We start from the raw sequence: 18,883 nt of genomic DNA, 5'->3' as shown, positions 1-18,883 counted from the left end.
ACAAATCATTTTCTTGCAGTTTTTTGTATATATTCAACTGATACTTTTTGTCTATAAATTGAAGCCTGTAGTAAATCCATACACATGCGTAGATAAAATCAATGTCGTTTTATATAATAAAACCAATATTAAAAAAAATGCTCTGAATTTAAGTTCTAATTCAAAGCAGTATATTGAAAGGGATAGTGCGGCTAGAACATATTTAAGATTTGAGAATATAGTACTCAATTTATTCGCGATTATTATATGTAATTGTTGCATATAATGTAAAATACAATGATCTACATGGATGAATTGTAGATCGAACGTAGTGAGGAGACACGGAGAGAAGAGAAAGCCTCTAGATACTTCAGCTAAGAAAAAAAATGGCTACATAATCATCAAATGCAGAAGACTTCGAAACGGCGATGATACATATTCTGAAAGCCCCACCAGTTCCTATCAAAAGAAACCTATTATACAAAGAATGAGGTAACACACGTTTGCTCATAAAAATAAAAATTGTCCTGCTCGTACAATTTCTCCTTGGCAAGGGTGGCATTATCTCAGTATTGTGGGAACCCAGTACTCTTGCATACACGAAATATTACGTTTAATTACATAATGAGTAGAATGTAACAATCAAACAAAGGAATAATACATACAAGGGCGACAGAAGTAAAGACCAAAGTTGCAGCATGTGCACCCAACTAATGATTCGATCGCATCAAATTATTCTACTCAGATGATGATCAGCTTGCTCTATAGCTTTCAACATAAAACAAAACTAGGCCAAAACATCCGAATATAAAAACCACTCCAAAGGATAAGATGAGACAAGGAATCCCCGATGGCTCACTCCAGAGTCTATTTTCCAGGCTAAGGCCATAACTCATGTAGACAATTGGAACCTGCCACTAAGCTTTTTTCTTCTCCATCCCTGATATTTCCATGTAAAAAACCTTTCAGCATCAACAAAATATTAACATGGCATGCATTAAAAAGAGGGGGGGGGGAAATTCCAGAGGAAAACTTACAAAGGCAGCGTAATACACAAAAGTCAATCCAGCCAAAACAACAAATGCAATTTGAAATACATTGTACCTGTAATGCGATAACCAGTTAATCAAACTATATTTATTAAACTGTGTTAGCTTGTAGATTTCCGAGTGTGTGAAGCAAAATTACATATAGAACTTCAACCGAAACTACAGGATTTCTTTGAATTAAAAGTTGGAACAAGTAGAGGGTAAACCCATTGGGTGCTCTAAATTTACAAGTTAGCAAAAGGAAGGTACCATTTTTGCCCTATAAGAGAGCAGGATAGGAGAGGTAGAAGAAAATCCAGATTAACTCACTTGTACAAATATTTAATTCCACGAAGAGACTCCAAAGTGTGGCCAAATATTTCCTGGGCTGCAGTTGCTTGAGCGTAGTAGGCAAATGCTGTGGAGCAGAACTGGATCACACTGAAAAGTAACCCAATAGAACTTTCAGCAAGTTCGTACAGGATGACATTATCATGACAACATAACAAGAACCTTACTGTCCGTATGAAACACCACTTGCTACACTCCAAAACACTTATAATACTACACAAACAATGACTTGGTTTCCCTTTCTACTTCCAAATTTAAAAATTTGAGGGGAAAATCAAACCATGACTTGGTTTCACACACACAGCTAGAAACTTTAACTTCAATACACATAACATCCCATTTGGAATGTAAAGTGACTCTACTGACCTGATTGAACAAAGAAGGATAAGGCCCACATTAAACAGAAAAGAGTTCATGAGAGTTGCTCCCCACCTGCCAGAGCCCAGATATAATATCACATTATGAGATACCAATAAGTGCATCAAATTACCACAAATGAATAGTGAAATGATAGATCTGACTGCACAGTTGAATTACTTCATGGGATGTATAGTAATGAAAACTAGTCTCAGTCCAAGCATCGTGGCACCAGCAATCACAGCAAGGAGAAGGTAGAAGCAAAAAAATGCAAATGCAACAGTGCCAAGAAGACCTGATGAAAGAGCAAATTACATATATCATACAGAATAGCTGAATGAATATTAGTATATAACATATCTACTATTACATATGTAGCTGAAGGAAAGCAAAATAGCCTTGAGTTTCCTAACATACCCCAGACATCATCCAGCTTGATGAAGACTTCATTCAGGAAAGGAGAAAGGGGAGGATCAATTAATAGGTAGATAATAATATGAGCAACCCATGCCACTGAAACAATCAACCTATCACGGTTTTCAATAACTTAGATTAGATACGAAACATGACTCCTGTTAAAATAAGCAACCTTTGTAAACCTATGCACAAAAGCTCAAAGCATAATGATTGATCAAGCATTATGCATCATAGCTTACCCTAAAATTCCCAAAACAAGTTTTGCCAGATAACCAAGAACTGTTAATGCCCAAGTTGTCTCAGCCTGTATTCATGCAAGATTAGTCAGCAGGGAAAACATTACACATTGATTATGCCTGAAAGTTAAAAATAATTTAGTAGCCTGACTATTGACCTTTTCCCCTTGTGGATACATCTCTTCTAGAAGCTTTACATCTTCTTCCAATTGAAACAACTCCTAGAAAATTAGGTGAGATGGATAAGTAAATAACTAGAATCCCCCGCAAACTATGAATACTTCAGCAACTGTTACTTTGTACCACAAACTAGAACAGCATGCATCAAACTATTGTAGCCCAAGCCAACAAGGATCACTACAAAAATACTTAAAAGAATACAGTAAATACAACTCATAAATCATCTATATGTGTTTACCTTTCCTACTTCCTTCACATTTTTACGAAACTTTCTACCCTTTGAACCACTTCTTTCTTCCTGATGGAGTGCCTCAGCTGCTTTCTTTAGTTCTCTTGCTTTTTTACCCAGTTCAGTAGCTTCCTAAAGTAATCAACCAAGCACAACATAACTATAATATTGTATATCATGTAACCAAATACACAAAAATCAACAAAATAACATATCTCCTTCAGTAACAACATAGAGCACCTTGATATACTGTGAGCGAGTGATAACAGCCTTTGGACGCCGGATAAATGAAAATAAAAGTCCTAATGGAAGACAAGCAATACCAACGCCACCAAATATCTGGAAACAAAGAGAAAATAATGGTTAAATATAAGAATAGGAAAACTAGTACTTAAATAAATCCATAACAAAAGACTGCTATTTGTGTTCAGGATTTTTATTATATTTTAGGGTATTAACAAAATCTCAATTGCGAAAGTGAATAGAATAATACAATATTCTAATTCACACACACAGTAAAAATTATAACTACATGTATTTCTTTAGCCAAACAATCTTAAAATCCTAGACCAAATATGGAGTAGGATTTTAAAATGGAATAATTAAATTTTATGAAGAATGGGCTTACAGCAAAAAGCACAGATCCAACAATTGTAGCAAGTGCAACCACATATTCTGGAAAGGTAGAACGCATGGTCCATGTTTTCTCTGACGAAGGACTAGCAGTGTATGCTGAGCACTGTTTTTAGAACAATGTGGAGAAAAAACAGAATGAGAAACAGTAAATTATTACCTCTGAAACAACAATACTAGCAAAAACGAATATACTAGTAGAAAAAAGACCTGATGGACACCATTTCCAATACATTGTTGACTACTACTGAATGTCCATGTGCTCGGAAATGAAGTTGTGGATGAAGAGAGATGCCTAACAGTAAAGTCCACCTTACCAACAAGCCCTTCATGGAATAATAGCACAATCAAACAAAACTTAAAGCTCATATTACAGCACATCAGATTTGAAATATTTACTGGAGATTGTAGGTAGATTGTGCGGTGCTTTTATTGAATTTGAAATGACAAATGAAAATCATTATCCTTATCGTTGCAATGATTACATTCTGTTAATGGAAAATCGACTTTAGGGATTATTATGAATTGAGCAGCCTTTTAAACATATGAATATAATTTTAAATATTTTAATTACTTATTTTATAATTTATATAGAAAAGCTTTAAATATATGTTCATTTTCCAAGTCCAACATCAAAATGTGAACATTGCAAAGGAAATAAAACAGGTTTTTTGAGTTGAAATTTCAATAAATTCATTTTTTTTTTTAAAATAAGCCCAAGACTTTCCCGCCTGCCCATCCTATATTACAAAGCACAATGTCTATGTCTAACACAGTTTCACACCCATAGATTTTGAAACAGATACTGCTGCTATCAATGCACTACTCTTGCTACAAAGACCAACCCCAATCTCATTTATCCTTGCCTAAATCCATCCCACTTTTGCTAACAATAATCCACTACAAACCATTCCTTCAGTTAATGCATCATCACTCTAACATCACTTAATAGTAATTACTAATGAAGCCCAACACTTAGGTAAGCAGCACTTCCCTAGTTCCTTTAAACCACTGCAAATGATGCAGATTAATTTTCACTCTTACTCCCACTTCTACTTACCAAACCCATGTCTTTCATTTATTGAAAAACCGTATTTTCTATATGTTAAGAGGCTGTTATACAAAATGACTTTCAAACAAATACAATCCATTATCTAACCACCTAACCCAATATTCACAACTGAAGCAAACACACCAAGGTTCCCACTTCCCCTAATCCTGTTAGTCCAAGACTGCTTCCTCAACTGTCACATTACAGCACCCATCACCACACACTGTTTCACACATAAACTCTGAAACTAATCCTCCTCCACTGCTTGCAATGCACCCATCACCAGACACTGTTTCACACATAAACTCTGAAACTAATCCTCCTCCACTGCTTGCAATGCAGCTATGCACCATCATTCCTACAAAGAGCACCCCACAACAAAAAAATTCTGCCAATCATACTTCCGTGAAAAACCTACGTACGTGATAAATCCCACTATTTCCCTAGTTCTAATTATTGCCCCACGTACACTAACAACACAAAATCCACCTTTCATTTTCATAATGAGAGGCAGAACTACCAAAACACGCATCACACAACTCCAATCCATTACCCAACCAGCCAAGATTCCCATTCCCACAATCCTCTTAATCCTTGAGAATACACTTCAACAAAACCATAGCACACAACTCAATCCTACCTTACCAGCATGTACAAATATAGAACAGGTGAAAAGGTGTCTTCAAAGCAAACAAAGAGCATCGCATGCATACATTACATACCGTATAAAATACCCAGCACGAGAGCGCACACTATAGCCGTTGTCACCATCCACAACAACGCACTCTTAATCCGTTTACCCATACTCCTGCACACAACAAACACCCAACATTTCAAATCAACCAAAACAAGCCACGCGCGTTGACGCGATTTGGTTCAACGCGAGAGAAACAAACCACCTACTTGTCCTGGTCGCCTTCGTAGTAGAACATGGCGAATGGAATAACGAAGAAGACGAGAACCGCGTCGAGGATGTACACGGCGAGCCACAAGTCCTTCATCGGGAGCGTGAGGTTACACGCGCCGTTGTATATCGCGTGGCGGCACGCTTGCCGGTTCGCCACATCAGCGGGAAGCATGAGGATCGAGATGGCGGCCACGGAGAGGCCCAAAACGACAACGAATTTGGGGAAGTAAGCCTGGTTGGCATCGTCGGGGTGCTGGTAGTTCACCAGAAGGTAAACATTGACGAGGAACACGATCACGCACACCACCACGGCCACGATCACCAGGGCGAGGTTGAAATCGCCCATGTTGATTCCGATTCCAAGAATCGAAACCAGAGAAACGATTGATTTGGGAGTTAGGGTTAGGGTTTGTCGGATCTGGCTTCGATAGAAAAAAGGAGTGAGAGGAAAAGGGGTGATGGAGAGGATCTGGCTGGTTCCGGTGGTAATTTTGAGGTGTGAGTTGGAATTACTTTTCTATCCTTGCTACCGTTAACGAGGATACTGATGATGGTGGAACTACTTCGGGCATTGTTGTAATTTCGAAGGAATTGGTTCGTTGTTGCAAGCTAAATTAACAGAATTCAAACCAGGCTGTCTTCCAACTCATAAAAAGGAAGTGAAAGCTTGGCTTGGTGATGATGGAGTTTGGTACAGCCTTTTTTTTTTGTCAAAAGTTTGGTAACGGGCTGAACCGGCCCAATTTGTTCGAACTGGGACATCTTAGTTTGGGCCAGTTATCACAGGGGTTGAAGAAAAATAAGTATTGTTCTATTCTTCAACTAATTATATACGTCTTTATTAATTTTAGTGCTTATGAAATATTATTTAATTAAAATGTTGTTTTTGCTGAAAATTTGATTTGGGTTGAGATCAACCGGGGATTATTAAATTTATAAAAATAAAAATCAGTCCTTTCTTTTGTCATCCTGTTTTAGATATTTTTATTAACAAAAATTTATTAAATAAAAACTTTTTTTGGTTTTTTCTTATAAGTAAGGTTTTTCTTTTATTTAATAGTTATAAAAATAATTAGTCGTTGTTCTTTCTAACCATTTGGCCCAATTATAAAAGGTAAATATAGTTAGTTATTGTTCTTATGATTAAGGAATTACTTTTTTACTATTTCATTTTATTATTTTTGGCACTACTTTTAACTTATTGTGTTGCTTCTTTGTTATAAATTCAAACATAATCTTATGTCCTTCTTATAATCTTATATGTACAGTTAAGATATATATTAATATTTATTAATAATTAATTAAATAATTTTAATATTATTTTTATTGTATTTTTTTTTAATACAAAAACATCATTTAGGATTTTTATAAATATAAAAAGATTCTTTCAAATTTTTCTTAAGGTAAAAAGATCTCCTTTGATCTTTAATTGTTACGTTAATGATGTCTATGTTGTTCACTAATTATGTAGGCTAGGATTTGTAACAATCTTCTTTAATCCAACTATCAACTTCAAAAGCATCTTCTCAGTTTTACCATTATATATTTCTTTTGCAAAGTATCAAAAAGAAGTGCAACTAAAAACAAAAATAATCAAAAACACCAGCATAAACACCTTTCCAGCATGAAAGCATAGTCTTAATTACTCTTTCTATTATCAAGAACACCAGCATAAACACTCTCTATAAAGCTAAACAAATATGTTTTTTTACCTTTCTTGTAAAAATAATCCATAATCAGTTGTACCTTTCAAAAATTGAAGTATTCTCTTTGCAACAAGTAAATGAATCTCATCGAAGCACTCAATGGATCAACTAATAAAACTTACAACAAACTTAATGTCATGTCTTATACTTGTCAAATACATCAAACTTCTCACAAGCTTGTAAAAGATGTCAATTTTTTTTCTTTTCGAAACCTCGCACAAGCTTTAAACCAACTTCAATTAGTGTGCCAACAAAATTACAATCCTTCATCTCAAATGTGTCTAAAACTTCATGCACATACATTTTTTGATAAATAAAAATTCTAGCAGCAAATTGTATCACTTCAATCCCTAAAACGTAATGTGTCATGTAACATGCCAACGTTAATTATATCAAACTCAACTATCATGGATTTCTTAAATTTGTCAAACATGGCAACATCATTCCCAGTAAACATAAGATCATCAACATACAAGAAAACGATAATTATCTTACCTCCATCACCAACCTTGATAAAAAGTGTATGCTTATACAGACACTTTTGAAAGTCCTTCTGTATAAAGTAAGCTTTGATGCAACTATACCAAACCCTTAATGCTTGTTTCAATCTGTACAACACTTTCTTTAACTTGTACACCTTGTGCTCATTTCCATGCTTCACATATCTAAGAGCTTGATCAACAAATACTTGTTCTTTCAAGTCACCATGTAGGAATGTCGACTTCACATCTAATTGAAATATAGGCTATGAATTTTGAACTACAAGAGCAATCACCAACTGGGTTGTATTATTACAAGCAATAAGAGTAAACACCTCTTTATAATCAACACCAAATTCCAACTTATAGCCTTTAAATACTAAGTGCGCGTTGTATTTATCAATCTCACCATTTTCCTTCAGTTTTGTCTTGTAAATTCACTTTACACCAATTGTTTTTTTGCCTTTTCTAAAGATCAGACAGCTCTTAAGTGTTGTTGTATTCAGCTGCCATTTCTTCATTCATTTCCTTTTGCTAATTGGACTCTTTAACAACTTCAAAAGCTATAAAATCATAATATGGAAATAAAGCAAAATAAGTAACTTCCTCTTTATTAATTCCTTTTATCACAAAATTCTCCATTCACGCAGGTCTCTTCTTGTTACGTTGAGGACGCTCATTTGTGGGTTCAACTACTTGTTGCTCATTTTGCAATTGTTCTATTAGTTGTTGCTTTACATCTTTATTTTCACCATCAAAATCTGCTTGTATTTGTTGTTTAGCTTTGTCTACATTTCAATTCTAAAACTAATCCTCATCATATGCCACATCATGGCTAGTAACAATTTTCTTAGTGATAGGATTGTACAATTTGTATACTTTTGAATGCTCACTAACACAAAAAAAAATGCATTTTTCTCTTTTGTTATCAAGCATATTTCTCTTCTAGTCAGGAACATGGGCATAGGTGATACACCCAAAAATTCTAAAGTAATCTACAACTAGTCCTTGTTTACTCTAAGCTTCTTGTGTGATATTTTATACAGCTATGGTTGAGCTCATACTCAAAATATGATCACTCCAACTAACTGCTTCAAGCCACAAACCTTTTGGAACTCCACTCCTTGTCAAATGGCTTCATACCATTTTACAATTGTGCGATTCTTTCTTTTGCAAATTCCATTTAATTGAGGCATATATGTTGTAGTTAATTATTTCTTTAGTCCTTGCTCATTGCAAAAAATAACAAACTTCATCTAAATTGTATTTTTCACAACGATCACTGCACAACACCTTTATTAAAGTATTTGCTTATTTTTCAACTAGAGCTTTGAAACTTTTTAAGGTTACGAGAGCTTTATATTTTTCATGCAAATAATAAATCCAAGCTTTTTTTTTACTAAAATCATCAAAGAATGATATAGAATATCGTTTACATCCATTTGACATCAGAGTGATGAGTCTACACAAGTTTGAATGCACAAGTTCAAATGCATTTCTTGCTCTCCATGATTTTCCATTTTGAAATGATTCCCCTTGTTGTTTACCAATAACACATTCTTCACATACTTGAGAAGGAATATGAATTTACGGGAGGCCCATCACCATATTCTTTTGCTGTAACGTTTTTAAATCTCCAAAATTTAAATGCCCATACCGAAAATGCTAAAGTCAGCTTTCATCTTTCAACCTTGTAGAAAAACATGAGTTGGTGATGGTGTGGAGGTACAATGGAAACATCTAGTTTGGTGGCATATCAACCCTAGTAAACAACCCCAATTTTCCATCTTGAATTTTGTAAACCCCATCTTTAATGAAAATTTCATATCATTTTCTTGCAGTTGCCTAATACTTAACAAATTTGTCCTCAAATCTGAAACAAAGATAACGTTAGATATAGTCTGAATAACATTGCTCTTTGTTTGAATTATTACCTCTCCTTTTCCCATCATAAAGATTCTTGAATTATCACCAAACTTTACATTGTCATGAAAAGATTCATCTAACACAAAAAATGTAGACTTGTCACCGCTCATATGGTTACTGCAATATGTGTCCAAGTACCATAAATTCTTGTGTTTCTTCTTTGACATGACTCACCATTAGCAAAGACACTTCTTCATTTTCAACAAAGTTAGTTCTTTCTCCATATCCATTATTCAAATTGACTTGATATTCTGATCAATAATGGCCATACTTATGGCATCGAAAACACTCAACATCAAATATATCTGCTAACTTTGTTCTAAAAAATGTAGAGTGATGGCCTTTTTGTCCTCTTCCTCTCCTTTAGGAATGATTCTAATGTTATTTATGGTGATTTTGATAAGTACAATTATTGTTTCTTCTTCCACGATCTCCTCTAGTTATGGAATGATTATATATTGAAGCCTTCAATGCATGCTCCTCCTTCTCTTGTTAGCAAATTTTTCGATCATGAATTTGCAAGGAACTTTAAAAGGTCTTTGATGACATAAACTTCTTCAATGGAACAAACAACAAAATTGAATTTTGGCGACACAGAGTGAAGTATCTTCTCAACGACAACAAAATCATTTGTTTTGTCACCATGGATCCACATCTTGTTGACCATGGTCATTGTTCATGAAAAATAATCAAATACCAACTGTTATGATTTTTACATACGGCAAGTGAATCATATCATTTACAAGTAATAACTGATGAATTCTGAGATATTGTCTTAAGAGAGCAAGCTAAAGTGTGTTAATTACTAATGTATAGGTTAATTGAATATATGTACAAAGAGGTTAATTGATGATTTTCATGGAAAATTTATAAAAACTAAAATTTTAGGAAAACAAGTGAAAGTTTTATCTAAAAATAATTTAGAAAAATTAGGATTAAATTTCATCTATCGCCATCTTTGTATTCTTGTGATTGAGTGAGATATATAGCAATCGATTCTATTAATATTGATACAACATGCTAAAATTATATATTTCAATTTCTTGAAAATATATCTCTAAGACAATTCCTTAAAGATTGATTCCTCAAATATTTAACAAATTGTTCAGTGTTAAGATCACAGTTAAAAAGCAATCAATAGTTTGAAATATATTCCTAGGATAATAAACCACTGAATAATTTTAATCAGATCAAAATCTAGGCAATACTTTTAAGATTTAACTTAGATTCTAGGATCGAGAAATTATTGGCCAAATAGATTAAAGTGATGAACATAAATTAAAATCACCAAATCAATAGAAATGAAAAAAAAAACATATATAAATATATATATATATATATATATATATATAGGCTTAAATATATTTTAAGTACATCTAAATAGGACTTATTTCCAATTAATACTTATTAAATTTTTTATTTTAATGTCTAACTATTTTTTTTTAATTTTATACCTGTCGTCAGATAAATGGTGATGTGACTCAGTTTTTCACGTCACCCCCAATCTCTCTCCTCCATGTCACCCTTAAATTTACATGTCATGAATCCATATCAACATTTTATTTTTTTAAAAATTAAGATTTAAGCATGTAGTGTTTCAAAATTAGGGTTTCTTGTGTTTCAAAATCTCTTCAACTTGTGGGATTTTTTCTCCTTTGATCCAACCTAAAAAAGAACTCAAAAAAGATCAAAACATTCCAAATTTCATTCTTCTTCCTATATAGACAAGTAAATGCAATGATTCCAAGTCTAGGAAGATTTATATCTAAAATTTAAACACTTAAACATAAAAAGTATCCAAAATATCACCAAAAACCACTCAATCTAGACACTTATCACCAACTCAGTTGATTTTGTTTATAGTGTTTCAAACTCCAAACGAAGTGCTTGAAGCCGCTGCCTCTTTGCCCTAGTAGATCTTGGATAATTTTTTTTCATATAATCCTAAATATGTCTATTTGCAAAGGATAGTTTCCAAGATTGAATGATCAATAGTTTAAAAAAGATAATTTTTTGCCTTTAAATCCTTCATCCTTCTATTTCCTTTTTTTAAGCCTGTCACTGCTATACTAGTTATTGATTACTTAATTCCCTCAAAAACAACCTGTCAATACTCTTTGGACCTCAAGAAATTCTTCATCAACATACTCTAGTGGTCATAATGTCCATCAAAAATGAAAAATAAATGGTTGGACAAAGTTGTCGGTAGCCATCACTTTGTTTGTTATTGCTATTGCAAAACAAAAGTATTTTTAACCTACCTCTATTATCACTGTTATAAATTTATTGTGAACTAATGCATTTTATTATTCACATATTAAATCTTTAAATAGACAAAAATAAAATAGTTATGAACTTAAAAAATTGAAGTTATAAAATAGTTATGAACTAAAAAATAGAAATCACTACTAACAGAAGAGTCACTATTAGCATATATTTTAAACTAGTAGAAAAAATATGTAAAAACTTAATTAAATCACTAATAACTTAATTCCTAAATACAAATTGTGCAAACTACCTAATTTGAGTCAATCAAACCCCAGAATTAACCTTATCATCTCTTTCATATTCTTGATGACTTGTTAGAGGAATTATTTTGAAGGTAAGTGATATAATCCTCGTTGTTTATAGTATTCTATAGAGGATGGGCAATTCGAAAAAGATATTGGACCAACTCTCACTTCAAGTGCTTGATATATCATATTTTAGGCTTATATTTATAGTTTTATTTTTATTAATAAACACTTTTCATATACTTTATTTTTAGAGTTTTTATCATTTTCTAGTTATTTTAATAAATTGGGTTTGTTACAAATAAATGTTTTAATTTTATATTTTCGGTTATTCTGACCTTTAACTACTCTTTTGACCATAACTTTGTCTACAGATATTGTTTTTAGCTTATTCCATTTACATTGGATTCTACACATCCAGGGCTTCAAAATGCATATATGGATTGTTAGATTTTGAGTTATTTTTTTATTTTTTATGAATTTTTAAATTTGAGGCAAATTTGCTAAATATTTTTACAAGATTGCATTTGAACCCTTGTTATTTAATAATTGTATTTAGACTTTTAGATATTATTGAGACCCAAATTTTGGCCACTTAATTTACCCTAATCAAAACCTATAAATATATTAATAAGGTTCTGAATTAAGAGGATGATGTGATTTGACACTTTGAGATTTTGAAACTTGGCTGAAACAAGAATTCTTTCTTTTACTTTCTTTCAAACTCTCTCGTTCTTTTCTCATACTTGCATGAGTTAAGTGCCGTTGTAAGGCTAAACCTCTCATTTAATCCACATAATCTAAACACTGTAATTTTGACTTGAGTTCTGTGCTAAATTTCTCCGAGTTAGTTTTCTTTTTTTCTCTAATCTCAGAATTGTGTATTGCGATTGTAATTAACTTTTCTGTTGTTAAAATTCCAATTAAGACTTGATTGATATTCTGATTTGATAATTAATGTGGATTAGATTAAATGATTATTTGATTTAATTTGTAACTCTATTCAATTAGGTTATTCACTTGAATTAATAATTAAATTGAGTGATTATTCAAACACGAATTTAAATCTTTAGATACTGTGATAGTTAGAGTTATACAAAATTGGTATTTTATGAATTGATGTTTCTTAATTCATTTTTACTCACTTTAACTCTGTCCGTAATTTAATTTTATTAATTTGTAATTTTTAAAATTCCAAAAACCTTATTTATAATTTTTAAAAGAAAATCTAAAATTGAATTTAACTGAGAATGTGTCTCCTTGAATCAACCTAGGTTTGGCTCTATATTATAAAATCTTTAGAAAACTTTGTTGTTTTGATAGCAATTTGGTATCATCTATCAGAGCTCCCTTCCATTGTCTCACTTTTGTTAGTTTTTTATGGAGTTTCAGAAATATTTTGGATCTATAACTTGTATAGACTTTTGGATTTATATGAATTTTTTGAAGTAAATTTTATCCAATTTAGAGATATAATTCTAGAATTTTGTAAATTGTATGCTTTTGCTTTCATCAAGAGTTATCATACAAATTTAGAAGTTCAGTTTCAAAAATAATAAAAATCATGAAAATTCTAATGAACCATTGGATCAATGATCACATTTAACACCATCCAGTAATTAATATATTAAAGAAAAAAAAAGATGAATTAACAGGACTAATCTAAATTCAAATTAGAAGATAGGATCTTGGAGGGATACTTTTTAGTTTTAAATTATTATAAAAAATATTTTTAAAAAAAATATTACAAAAATCTTAACACAGTGTAAAAAAAGGTGCAGAGAGTAATCTCCATTCAACTATTACGTAGAGTATGTTTATGGGCTTATCAAGCCTATAGACTGGCCCATATAACCAAAATATGTTGTTGTTAGGACCAGCAACAACAAATAAGTTAAACCGAGTTAAATAACTTAGACTCACGAGTATACAAATAAACTCATGAATCGGATTTAAGAAAAAATAATTTATTGTTTAATTTTTAAAATTTTCTCATATATTTAAATTTATCTAATATTTACATATTTTTTTAATTAAATAAACACGTGTTAAACTATAAGCCGAAGTGAGTTAGAGATGACTCAGTAATTTAATGGACCCATATGTTTTATGGACGAATCCAATAAAATTGATTTAACGGTGGCTCATCATTAACTAGGCTCACACTAGACGAGGCTAACTCGTATACCAGTGTAACCAATCCTAAAATTATGAGTATGAACTATGAAATTCAGAGAATCTAACATGGAATCGAACTGTTTTTTCTTCTTTATCAACTTTCCAAGAGATGACTCTTGATTTGGAAGCGTTTAAATTTATTAATATACTCATAATAATTTTCTATTTTATCTTATTTATATGAATTTCACAAAAAATATATCAAAATAATCTCATTTTATCTTAAAAAATTTTACAGTTAAATTTAAACACGAACTCTTATTTCATAAAATTTTTTAAATAAATATTTAATTTACGTAATCACATCCTTAATTTTATGTGGACTTGAGGTTCTTGGGATTAAAAAGAATCTTAAATAATGTTATATTTAAAAAGAAAGCCATATATCATTCAATGTGTGTGATTTAAATAACAACATTAAAAATAATATTAAAATAAGAAATATTTAAAATGCATCTCCTTCCACTAACTCAATTTAATATCTCATATTTTTTAAGAAATTAGTCATCATAATTATATATTAATAATAAAATTTTTAACTTAAAGTCTTTATCATTTACTAATAGTTACCAGCACTTTTTACTTCAACAGAAAAAAAAAAAAACTCTACTTTTAATCTTTATATTTTAATTTACGTATTTTTTAATTATTTCAAGTTGATTATATTCTCCTAATTTTTTATTATTTAAATTAACTTACATGAAATAACAGTTCCTTACACAATTTGGCTTCTTACATCACATGCAAATTATGAGGCTTGGTGGAGCCCGTGGATTGGGATGGTGGCCGGTGGTACCACTAAATTAAAATCTCATGAGATACGCGATCTATATCTTTAACATAAACCACGCTCTTGCTGCCACGTTACCTTCGATTGTTCTACACGGAATATACGCGCAAAAAATTCTCATACGGTACTAGTGTTTGATTAAATGTTAAACCCAATGTAATTGTTTATTGCTCATAAATTTAAGTCACTACCACAATTCTATGATCAGTTGCTTTAATTTAATCATTAATTATATGTATAGGTGTTGTATTAATTAAATTTGTGATAATGACTAATCAGCTATTTCTATTGCCTCCATAAGCCATCATTGTAAGTGCCTAAATGATTAAGCGATTGAAAAACTTAATTTCACAAGTTCTCACACAATGGTCTTTCGTGTTTTCGATGAAATAATGTTTTAAAAACTGAATTGGGTTAATCTGTTAATCGATGCCACGATTATATCTTCAATTCGAATGTTATTAAATTCAACTGCAATAAATTTAGTTGAAATAAATCAAGACATGAGAAAGCCAGAGATGGTCGTAGCTAATAGAAAATTTAACACGTTTTGTTTGTGGGGTTAGGCAGGTTCGTACATCAGAAAAAGCTAGCAAAATTTGAAATGCTGACTTACTACTATGGTACGGAAGTCTTTTGTAATTATAAATTTGAATGGGACGGAAAATGATGTACTAGGTACAGTCTATTGAAAACAACCTTTGTGTGGAATTAATGTTTAATGTCGAAAACATGTGAAACCAATCGGAGTACTTTTTTTTGTCTGATTTTTATCTTTAAATTTAGACTTCTTTACATAAAAAAAAATTAAAAAAATTATCATTCTCTAAATATCCAAAAAATACGTATAATATAACATAAATTGATTTAAATTAACTTTTGTTTTAAAATTTTTTACACATAAGTCAATTTAAATTAATTTCTATTATAGAGATAATTTTTTTTATATAGAAATCGATTTAAATCGACTTTTATTTTACTTTTAAAATTTTTTTACACAAAAGTTGATTTAAATTGACTTTTATTTTATTTTTAAAATTTTTTTATATAAAAATTAATTTAATTCAACTTTCATTTTAGTTTTAAATTTTATTTATACATAATTCAATTTAAATTAACTTCCACTCACATATGAATATGTTTTAGAAAGAAATCAATTATAATTAACTTTGTAATACATAATTAAAGTTGATTAGAAAGAAGTCTATTATAAATAAATAAAAATTTGTCATTTGACGATGAAAAAATTTTGAAATTAAATATAAAAATTAGAATGAGATGATAACATTCATTAGCAATTGCTTTGCATCTCTGTTCTTAAACCTTACAACAAATTTTAATACAATGACACAATGTGTTGCACACAATATGTATGATATGTTGAAGGGATGTCACTCATTCCTTGTAGTTTCTAGAGCTAATTTGATTGCATGATAGGGATCATGCTGGAGCTCAACAAGAGCAAGACAAGAAACCATATAGTTAACGAATAGCAAGAATAAGGAAAAAGATAGTAAAAGCTCAAGAGATTCATCATGAAGGCAAGTACTTCAGCGGAAGCTATCAATTAAAAGGAAAGACCGAGTAATGGTAGTTAACCGAGGGAGGGAGCAGCTTATCCGTCAGATGAGATCCCTCTACTTCACATTTTTGACTTATCTTTTTCTTGCAATAACGCTTCCAAAGAGACTTTGTCTCCGCCTCAACTTTCTCCGCTACCAGCTAGGTATCTCCAAGGACTTGAGCTAAGAGATTGTTTACTGAACGTCCCATATAGTTATCATACAATCAAATTAGCTCTAAAAGTTATAAGGAATAAGTGACATCCTTTCAACATATCATGCATATTGTGTGCAACACATTGTATCATTGTATCAAAATTTGCTGTAAGGTTTAAACACAGAGGTGCAAAGCAATTGCTAATGAATGTTACCATCTCATTCTAATTTTTACATTTAATTTCAAAATTTTCTCATCATCAAATGACAAATTTTTATTTATTTATAATAAACTTCTTTCTAATCAACTTTAATTATGCATTATAAAGTTAATTATAATTGATTTTCTAAAACATATCTATGTGTGAGTGGAAGTTAATTTAAATTGAATTATGTGTAAATAAAAATTAAAACTAAAATGAAAGTTAAATTAAATTAATTTTTATATAAAAAAATTAAAAATAAAATAGAAGTCAATTTAAATCGACTTCTGTATAAAAAAAAATTTACAAGCAAAATGAAAGTCGATTTAAATTGACTTCTATATAAAAATAATTAAACCTATAATAAAAGTTGATTTAAATCGACTTCTGTATAAATTTTTTTAAAATAAAAACGATAAATTTTAAAAATAAAATAAAATAAATTTAAATCAACTTTTATGTAAAAAAAAATTATACCTATAATATAAGTCAGTTTAAATCAACTTTTGTATAAAAATTTTTAAAATAAAAATTGATTTAAATCAACTTTTATTATATATACTTTTAACAAATAAATAGCACCAATGCCGGATTCCTACCAGCGATCGAATTTGGCTGATATTTTCTTGTGATTTCGGGCTTTCCCTCGTTACCATTTCATACGATTGATACGAACATAACGTGTGATATTACTTTCAATTACGTATCTTTGGCCATTAAGTAAACCTTTTAGATATACTTAATTTTTCTCTTACGAAAATTCGTTTCATATTTTAAGATTGTCTGATTGGATTATTATGTATAAATGAATTACATAAGCACATTTAAACTTTTTCATATAATTTACCTATATAAATGTGGGGATTTTTTTTTTATATATAATTATAACGATACAGAACTGCTATTTAGTACGAAAAATTTTATAGAAATTCTGCACAAAATCAAATGAATAAAAATGATTGTTTTAAAAATTGAAACTTATTCAAGAGATTGTAATTTGTAGATTTATTTGATAAATAAAAAAATGAGTTCATAATTTTTTAAACTTTTCAAAAGTTATTTAAAAAAGTATTTAGGCTTAAAAAATTGACTACTAATATTCTTATCCTTCATACAATTAAAATTATAATACGATTAATTTTATTGTCATTTTATTATTTTTACTTCATGAAAATTCTTTTTCTTTTTTATTTAATTTTTTTTGAGTTTTCTATTAAAAATTAAAATTAATTTATTGTTACATTTAAGTTTAAAATTTTATGTTTGACATTTAAATTTTTTTCATTTTTATTACAAATCAAAATTGATTATTTATCTCACGCATTGAAACTTAAGTTTATATATTGTGTTAACTAAATAGTCTACATCTATATAAATCAAACACTAATAAGCAGAAAGAAAAAAAAATAGTAAAATAGTTCAATGTTAATAAAGAAAAAAAAAATATAAAAAAGAACTTACAAATGACCAACTTTGTAAACATAAAAAATGAAGAAGATAAAGAGAATTTAGAGTAAAAAAGATTAACTTTATTAGTAATAATAAAATGAAAAATTCATATAATGTGAGCCGAGCATGCTTTATTTATAAATTAGAAATTATTAAGTATTTTAAAATTTTAATTTATAAAAAAAAAAGACTTTAAAAAACACTTTCTAAGAATAATTTTAAAGAGTGATTAATAGAAAACTATTATGAAGAATATACATTAAAAAATAGTTCAACATTAATTATTCTCAAAGTATATTATTATGTATTAATTTCTATTAACTGTTGGATAAGTTAGTACTTCAAAAGTTTGCATAGTAAATCTTCGTTGATATAACATATTAAAAAATATGTTAAAATAAATTATATCTAATTTTAACATTATATTAATAATAATATTATATGTCATTTTAAATAATTTAACATATATAAATTCTTTTATAATAAAAGTAGCTAGTAAATTATTAACTTGGTCAATATTTATTAGTATTTTTTTATATAATTATTTAACTAA

General features: G+C 30.0%; 1 protein-coding gene across 1 annotated transcript; it reads right to left on the bottom strand.

Annotated features, from left to right (window-relative positions):
• Window positions 1–213: 213 nt before the first annotated feature.
• On the bottom strand, window positions 214–6,018 carry LOC113861507 (LIMR family protein At5g01460). Its single transcript, XM_027494362.1, has 14 exons — window positions 5,365–6,018; window positions 5,184–5,269; window positions 3,621–3,736; window positions 3,406–3,516; window positions 3,018–3,116; window positions 2,787–2,909; window positions 2,527–2,589; window positions 2,372–2,436; window positions 2,133–2,242; window positions 1,896–2,010; window positions 1,725–1,790; window positions 1,338–1,448; window positions 1,017–1,083; window positions 214–919 (listed from the first exon to the last, which is right to left on the bottom strand). Exons 1-14 carry the CDS (start codon window positions 5,712–5,714, stop codon window positions 872–874), a joined length of 1,530 nt encoding a protein of 509 aa, XP_027350163.1. The 5' UTR covers window positions 5,715–6,018; the 3' UTR covers window positions 214–871.
• Between the last annotated feature and the right edge of the window lie 12,865 nt (window positions 6,019–18,883).

Source organism: Abrus precatorius, unplaced genomic scaffold (genome assembly GCF_003935025.1).
Source record: "Abrus precatorius isolate BTA unplaced genomic scaffold, Abrus_2018 Scaffold3, whole genome shotgun sequence".
Classification (NCBI taxonomy): domain Eukaryota; kingdom Viridiplantae; phylum Streptophyta; class Magnoliopsida; order Fabales; family Fabaceae; genus Abrus; species Abrus precatorius.
The sequence above is the reverse complement of the archived record's forward strand: the minus strand, read 5'-3'. Positions and strand labels throughout refer to the sequence as shown.